This window comes from Molothrus ater, chromosome 19 (genome assembly GCF_012460135.2).
Source record: "Molothrus ater isolate BHLD 08-10-18 breed brown headed cowbird chromosome 19, BPBGC_Mater_1.1, whole genome shotgun sequence".
Taxonomy (NCBI): Eukaryota; Metazoa; Chordata; class Aves; order Passeriformes; family Icteridae; genus Molothrus; species Molothrus ater.
In genome coordinates, this window is record NC_050496.2 from 7,913,772 (window position 1) to 7,922,005 (window position 8,234).

Consider the following 8,234-nt stretch of genomic DNA (forward strand, 5'->3'; position numbering starts at 1 on the left):
CAGAACTGGGAATAGAGCATATTTCCTAAATCCTTGTCACTCATATTGCTGATGAATAAATGTTAATACAATTTTACCCACATCTCACTCATTTGCAAAGGGCACCTGCTGCAGGACAGGATTTCTGTGCTGGATATCCTGGCCTTAAAATCCTGTCTAATCCTCTGGGCAAAGCACGTCTCCATAGGCACGGGCAGGATTAAGCAAGGCACAAACCCATCCTCAACTGAGCAGGGATGGAAGAGTCAGATTCAGGGGCTCTTTCTCTGATTCTATGGATCCCCACAGCCACATCCTGGTGCTTCCCCATGTGGGACAGGGCTGGGAAGATGCTGCAGGTATCCCAAAGGGATAGCTCAGTCTCTGCAGAGCTCCTCTGCAAGGCTCAGTTTGGGATAGAAAGCAACAAAGCCTGGTTCAGGATGTTTTGTACTCTGTGAATCCCAGCAAGGGATTCACATTTTACACACAGCTTATGCAAACAGCAGCCCTGCTGTGGGAGTACTCATCCCTGTTTTCTCACAATGATGCCAATGGCATGGCAGAGGACTGCAAGCACTCCAAGGAACACAGCTTCAAGGCTGATTCTGGCAAGCTTGGCCTGATAAAAGCCCATTTGCATGCATTAATCTTGACACAGTCATTAAGTAAAGCATGGTAGCAGAGACCTCCCCAAAGCAGTAATTTCACTCACAGGGACTTGATTACTCGGAATTCTCATTACATACTCAAGGACTCTCTCATACTAATAATACTCTAATCCTGGTCTAGTAAAAAACAATATTCCAATATTGGCCTACTAAGACAAATTACTCCTATATTCGTTTAGTATATAAGAAAGCCATTTTATTCCTGTTGGGAAGACAAAGTCCTGATGCACTTTAGTTTTTCATTTTCCAGAAAGGGATTTGCCCTATGTTTACCTTTCTGCTATCAGAAGGAGAGTATCATTTGCTGCTTTTACCTCCACGTTTTGGATCAGAGTCCACCAACTATCACAACTGGCAAATGTCCTCATGGGAGAACAATGGAAACTGCTCCTGTGCCTGCAGCCTCCCCAGGCACAACTTCCTAAAGCTTAAGCCAGAAAAATTACCCTGCCAAAATCAGCAGTTTTGCCATCAAGCTTCCAGGAGCCAGGGATCTGTGGTTAAAGCACACAAAACTCCATATCTGGAGAATTTCAGCTATCTGAAAGTATTTATTAACACAGCCTTGCAAGTCTGTTTTACCTACAGAAACAAACACAGTGGCAATGAAATGGAGACACGGTGTCATTACATTATCTGCATGACCTTCAGCAAAGAACCACAGCTTCTTGGTGGCACTGTGGCATTTGGTGTCACACGAGCTGTGCCATGTTCTTTGTGATATTTTTGAGCTCTTTTTAGTCCATCCCCCAAGGTCTTATTAACAAATAATTGTTCTCGAATGCCAGGGATCCCTTATCACCAAGAAGGCTCCTAGAATGTTAAGTGATACATGGACACACAAAAAGCTTTAAAGAACTTACAGGCTGAAGGGAAGGCAGATGGGAGAGCCCAGGGAGAGATAACCCACCCTGCATGGGTGACAGCAGCCATGGCATATGAGCAGCTCAGTCACTGCCACATTTTGCCAAAGCAGCTGCAACAAATTGCACCTTTTCAGTGCTAAATAACCAAAAGAAGACATTCAACATAGTTTTTTCAGCATGATACATGGAAGAACTGATTTAGCACCAACTTCTGATTTAGCAGTTTCATCATCAAGGGTTTTACTCCAGTTTAAACCCACCCATCAGAAACCTTCCTTCCAATTCAGGCTTCCCTCCCAAACCAGGCATATCCATGACTCCCAGGGTGCAAAGGACAGCTTGAAAACAAAGCCTGGGTTCACACACAAGAATATAGAAACCAAAAGAAAAACCACTAACCATTCTGGCTCCTTTTCTAAAAATCCAGTTAAATAAAAGGTACTCTTGAGATTTCCTTGCCAGAGCCAGGATGCTCTGTGGCTGACTCAGAAACCAGCATGTCTGGGGATGTAGCACAGGCAGACTGTTCCTACCCAGCTGGAGTACAAACCATGCAATCTAGCCAACAACTTTGTTCAATTGTGGTTCAAATTCACTACAGTTTATTTCTGGAAGTATTTAAAATGCCTGTCCTGAAGACATTGGGACCACTGCATCCAGTGAGTCATCCATGACACCTGACACAGGTAATAAATCTCACTATGTTTACTAAAGCTTTCTGTAGGACTCTGTGGTAACTTCACATTAACATGATGTAAAATAGCCTCTGGGACAGGCACCTGCAACAGTCTGAGTCCAGTGCTAATTTTCCCTTAATACCCAACTAAAATCCACCACTTAAATAATATCACATATAGGAACTTGAGCACTATTTAGAGGGACACAATAACCTTGTGTTAAACATCCCATAGGGCACTGAGAGGGAGAAAACCAGCAAGATGCAGAAGAAATTTGTTAACCAAAAGGGCCTTTAGCTTATAGCTCTGAAATTATGGGAATAGCAGGACCTGATGCAGATAGCATTAAATTTGCTGGAGATACAATAGCAGCCTTGATGTGGCCCAGCAGGAATCTGATACAGCTGAAGGAAGGCTCAGGGCAGGAAGCAGGGTCAGACACGTGGAGATGGACACTAAAATCAGAAATGTGGGGTCAGAAATTCCTGTTCCAGTGGACAGTGGTGACACACGTTTCACATTACTGGTGAATTCACCTCAGTTCCCACTTCCCCTTGGGCAGGAGGCATTGTACCCAGCTTTTCCAGGAAGCACACTGTATCCTGCCAGGGGATCTGTGCAGGGCAAGGGGTGCTCTGCTCCTTAAGAGCAGAGCTTGTGTTCTACCTACAGAAAATAAGTGCCAAGACAGGCTTGGTACTGCCCTCAGGAGAGCTCACAGCCAATATGGAAAGTATTGAATTCTGATGGGAGCAGCAGCTGGCTTCCACAGGAAAGGCACTATCTCTATCCTTTGAAAATCCTCGGTGCTTCTGCTCTCCCTGGGGAGGTGGGAACAGCCTTCCAAGGTCATTTGCACGACTGAGGAAGGTGTGCCGAGCCTGTGGGGCAGCAGAGCTCAGCCCATTAGGGTGGGATGCTCTGAACAACACTGTGTCCCTGCCAAAATAATTGCACTGGGCACAACTCAAGATTAAACCAAGGCCCCTCATCAGAGCCTGAGAGGATAACAAGCGTCACTGCTGCTGGCTGCCAGTGGGCTGCAAGGCAGCAGCAAAAATGGAAATTAGTCTCTTTATGGCTGGCAGGCAGAACTGTGAGCTCATATCGATGCAGAGCACAGCTCAACACCAAATGATCCCCGGAGCAATGGCACCACATCAAATAAATCTGAACATACCTGGGGATTGCGCGATCCTTCTGCACACGGGGAGTAAACATAGCAGAGAGGCAGGGACTGGAGCTCCAGGCAGGGTCCCTCACACCACTGTAGTCCTTTTCCCAGGCAGATCAGCAGGGTTCTCGTAGGCAGAGACGAGCCCCTTTGCCCAGCGAGTGCCAGGGGAGCCCTGCTGCATCACCACCAGCCGGATCGGGGGCTGGCTGTCTGCAGGGACCTCAGGAGCATATTCCTTGCTGGGATCCTTCCCTCTGCAGTCATAGAGCACGCAGGAGATCAGGAAAACCAGAAGCAAAATGACATAGCTAGATACCAGAATGATGAGATTCAAGGTAACGGGGTCAATCTCCAAATAAAACTCCATTTGGACCCATACTAGAGAGGGCAAACCTGGAGAATGAAGTTTCATATGCACGAATGAGCAAGTGCTAACTGATCAGAATAGATGTATTGGCTTTGTGGTAAAAATACACTAATCCTCAGGTCTCCTGTAGCAATGGATTTCCCCGAACGGGACGATTAAAGCAGCTCAGTTTAATAACTTAAGCTCCTTCTTTTAATGCCACGTTGCCTACAGGGCAGAAGCTAAATTTGATTGCTATATTGATAGGAAAACATGCCCCTTGCCCAGGGACCACCTTTTTCCTTGGTGGGCAGGTACCAAACTGGGTTTTCTCTACGGGCATTTTGCAGAGCCTCCCTTCCTCAGGTGGGTTTGGACTCATGGGCTGAAAAAACCTGAGCTGTGTAATTAGTAAATGAATACAGAAATAATTAGGAAGTTAATTGCAAGGTAACTTTTCTCAAAATCTCACACGCCTGATCCTGATTTTGACTAAATTCTTTCTGCCCTGGGCTTGTGCTACAGCAGTGTTTTAAAGTGAATTAAAGATGTTTATTACCCAGGTCACTGTCAGTATTACAAGGACACGTCACACTGCTGTCACACACTGCCCAGCCAGTCCTTGCACAAATCCCTCTGTAGGATCCTGCTTCCCACAGGTTGCTCTGTCTCATTTGAGTCTCCCACATGTGAGAAGGTCCAACAAAACTGCAGTATTTCTGCAGCCAGGGGACTGTCAATTTCTTTTTCCTGTGTGGATCCTCGGCTGAGAAGAGGGTGAAGTTTGTGAGTGCCTGGCAGCAGCACCAGGTTCCTGACCACAAACCCTTCAAGTGCCTTTTGCACCTTCCAGATTTATGTCTCTGAAGCTGACAAGGGAGCAGGGACATAGAGAGCTGCCACTTGTCACCCACACAGTGCTTGGAGAGAGACCACCCCGGAAGCCAGAGATGTCCTGGACACCAGGGAGGCAGACACAAAGGGATGGTGCCAAGGAGCACCACAGACTCTGCATCAGCACGTTCACCTCTCCGTGCAAAACCCCAAGGTTTTGGTTACAGCACAGGAGGCCTTTAGGAAGAGATTAGGCTGTCCCAGCTCTCAGCACTGCCAGAGCTGTGGAAAAGGGCTTTACGTGTCAGCAGGATCCGATCTGGCGTGTCTAAGCTGTAAGAAATATGTCATGGGGCCATCTGCTGCCTGGGCCTCACACATGGCACTCGCCTTAAGGTCAACAGAGCTGCATCCCCCACCCACCATCTGCCCTCACAGCTCTTTAGCTGAGGAGAAGTTTGTATCAGAGTAATCCCAAGGCTGGCACTGCCAGTGGCACCTTTGGCAGAGGGAGGGAACCCCACGGCACCTGGGATGCACATTTGTGTGTCCCTGATCTTCTGTGCCTGTCACACACCACATGCTGTGTCTGAAGCTCAGCATTTGGCTGTCAGATGTCGTGATGGTGTTCACAGGGGTCTTAGGATGAGGGAAGAGATGAGGATCTGACTCTATGTTTCAGAAGGCTTGATTTATTATTTTATGATATATATTACATTAAAACTGTACTAAAAGAATAGAAGAAAGGATTTCCTCAGAAGGCTAGCTAAGAATAGAATAGGAAAGAAATCATAACAAAGGCTCTGTCTCAGACTCTCTGTCCGAGCCAGCTGGGCTGTGATTGGCCATTAATTAGAAACATCTAACATGGGTCAATCAAAGATCTGCTTGTTGCATTCCACAGCAGCAGATAATCAATGTTTACATTTTGTTCCTGATGCTTTTCAGCTTCTCAGGAGGAAAAATCCTAAAGAAAGGATATTTCATAAAAGATGTCTGCGACAAGATGTGGTTTAGATGAGGCTGAGATTTTTTTCAAGACAGGCTCTTAATTATGCACTTCCCGTCCAAAAGCAATGGTGATAGGAGCTGGGATTTGGTGTCAGTGATTACTGGGAAACTGAAATTCTTTTGGAAATCCCTCCAAAATTCTCAGAAGCACCAGCACATTTGAAGGCAATGGGTTTCACAGCCTTAAATTTCAATCATGTTGTGCTACAAAAGATCAGTACCAGAGTGATAAATACTATATAGTCTCCATGCTGAGACACAGATAGGATTTTACATTAAGTCCTTTAAACTGTTCCTCAAATGGCAGCCTGGGTTCGGAATTTAGCACATTGCTAACAAAAAAAAAAAAAAACCAACCAAAAAACCCAAACAACAACAACAACAACAACAACAACAACAACAACAACAACAACAAAACCAAACAAAAAACCCCAAACAAACAAACAAACAAACAAAAACCAAACAAAAATTTTTTGGGATTTCCAAACCTGAATTGTCTCCTCCAAAGTCCTTCACATCAATAGCTTTGTTCCAGATTACTGTCTAACATTGCAGCAGGAAGATACATGCCTGAAGTGTTTAGTTTAGTTTAGGCATCATGCCAGCTTTTAGAGGGACTTTTCAAAATGTAAAATCTGGTACTACATTGCCACAGCACCTCCCATGTTGCTGCAGACAATGGTCTCCTGGAGACAAAAAAGCCTCCTTGTTTCTACATCTCCACAGCATGTCAAAACATTCTCTTAAGGGTGAAAATAGATGATAATTTCAAGACACCTCCTCCCAGGGCCTGGTTTGCAGCAAAATCTCATATTTATGCTTTTGTTGTATTCCCAGGATTCCTGTTGTTCAGCCTGAGCAGCTCCCAGCAGCCTTCGTCCAAGTCAGTTTGCTGAAAACCGAAGCCTAGGAGGGGACTTTGCTTCAATACCATTTGCTTCCTTCTCCCAGCCCATGTCCAAGGCAAACCAGATGTTGACTGTTCCTGTTCACTATTCCTGTGCCCAAGGATTGCCAGGGTCTAACACCATCTGCCAGCAGCCGTGTTGCAAGAGGAGCACCACAGTACCTCAGGAACCTCATCCACAGGCACACTGGAGCTTTTTATAGAGGAGCCTCACCCCAACAAGCTGGCCTTGCTCCCAGGATCAGTGTCCTGGAGTCCTCCCCTGCCTGACACTGCTCCCTTGTACCCATCCTGGGGCCTCAACTCCATCACTGACCAGCCCCCACCAGCCTTTGGCATCTCACCCTCCTCAGGCTGTTTATGCCTGCGCCCTTTTCTATAGAAAAGTCACTCAAATTGCACATGCACTGATGGAGTACTGAGAGCTGCCCCAGCTCTGCAGTGAGCAGGAACACATTTCCCAAGACACAGAGTGTTGGGAGCTTTGTAGGGCTCGGACAAAGCTCAGGATATTGTGTATGCTCCCCCCAGGCAAGCAGAGCCAGGAGATGGTCAGGGCAAAGTGCTGCCTTGAGCAGTGACTGTGAGACAGCACCTGGAGAACACATTTTCCTTGGATCTCCAAAAATCATCTGTGCTACAGTTGCTTCAAAAGCCACACCAACTCAGTCACCAGTTGTGCGGGCTGCAGGGATGGTGGGTTGCACAAAACCTCTGCTATAACCTCTCAAAGTGGCTTAGCTGGAGCTTATTTATTCATTCATGCCAGTATTCTGTTATTTCATGTTTGACAAAAAGCCTTCCCAAGAGTCAGAACTCCTGGTTGGAGACCAAAGGCCAGCAGCTGCCATTGGTGCAACTCCACACTCAGGCCTTCCTTTAGTTTTTTTCCTCTTATTTTGTCCATCTCAGTTTATAGACACTTCTGCACAGAAAGCATCTTTTCTTCTGCACACCCAGCTCAGCTGGGATGAGAGATAAAGGAAAAAGATGCATGTAACAGAGAACTAGGTACTTTCTGTAATTTTTGTTTGAAGCCATTGCACAGTGAATTTCACAGTATAAAAGTTCAGATGTTAGTAAAACAGCAAAGAACCTCCCTACAATCAGAAAGAAATAAAGATTTTAAAAAAGGTTCTGTTAGGAGGGAGCTATAAAAACTCTGTTTGGAGAGCAACAACAGCACAAGTTGCAGAGGAATTGCAGGCAATGGCTGAAGAGATAAATCAGTCTGCAGGAAACTCCATTGTCGGACCCCACAGGGGAGTTCAGCACTAAGTCCCTGCTGTGCCATCTCTGCAGAGCAGCTCAGGGCTGCTCCACAGGCACTTTTGGCTGGAGGACTGAAGCCAGCAGCTCAGGAGGGTGACCAGCACACGAGGCATCAGAAGGATGCCCAGAGCAGAATATTCAGGCTCTGCTGGACTCAGACACATGGAAGCCAAGATCATTTCCCCTCCTTGTGCTCCCCAGCTGAAGGCTGAGGTGGCAGTAGAGCCTCGTGCGCTGTGGGAAGCACTGGCACAGCTGAGCCCATTTCAGCCAGGGGAGAGTCACCACTGCCTGCCCTGATTGACTTAACCATGGTGTCATCACTAAAAACAGCCCTTCAAAAAGAAATCATTTCAATCCAGCTGCAGTGAGAAAGAGGGGAATAGGCATGGCAGCAATAGCAGCATATGCTGACAGAAGAGTGAATGGGCTGAGATGGGGCATCAGAAAGGACAACACCAGCATAACACCTTGTCCTGCCAAGTCCCTGCTGC

The 8,234-nt window shown here is 46.5% G+C and overlaps 2 protein-coding genes across 2 annotated transcripts in view; both read right to left on the reverse strand.

Moving 5' to 3' along the window:
• Window positions 1-3,457, reverse strand: part of MMD (monocyte to macrophage differentiation associated) — a 41,606-nt gene extending 38,149 nt beyond the window's left edge. The window contains exon 1 of the mRNA XM_054516879.1: window positions 3,374-3,457. Within this exon, the coding sequence (XP_054372854.1) occupies window positions 3,374-3,414 (41 nt within the window). The 5' untranslated portion in view covers window positions 3,415-3,457. The remainder of the gene's footprint in view (window positions 1-3,373) is intronic.
• On the reverse strand, window positions 3,453-3,737 carry SMIM36 (small integral membrane protein 36). Its single transcript, XM_054516880.1, has one exon. The coding sequence runs from the start codon at window positions 3,735-3,737 to the stop codon at window positions 3,453-3,455; it is 285 nt and encodes a 94-aa protein (XP_054372855.1).
• Between the last annotated feature and the right edge of the window lie 4,497 nt (window positions 3,738-8,234).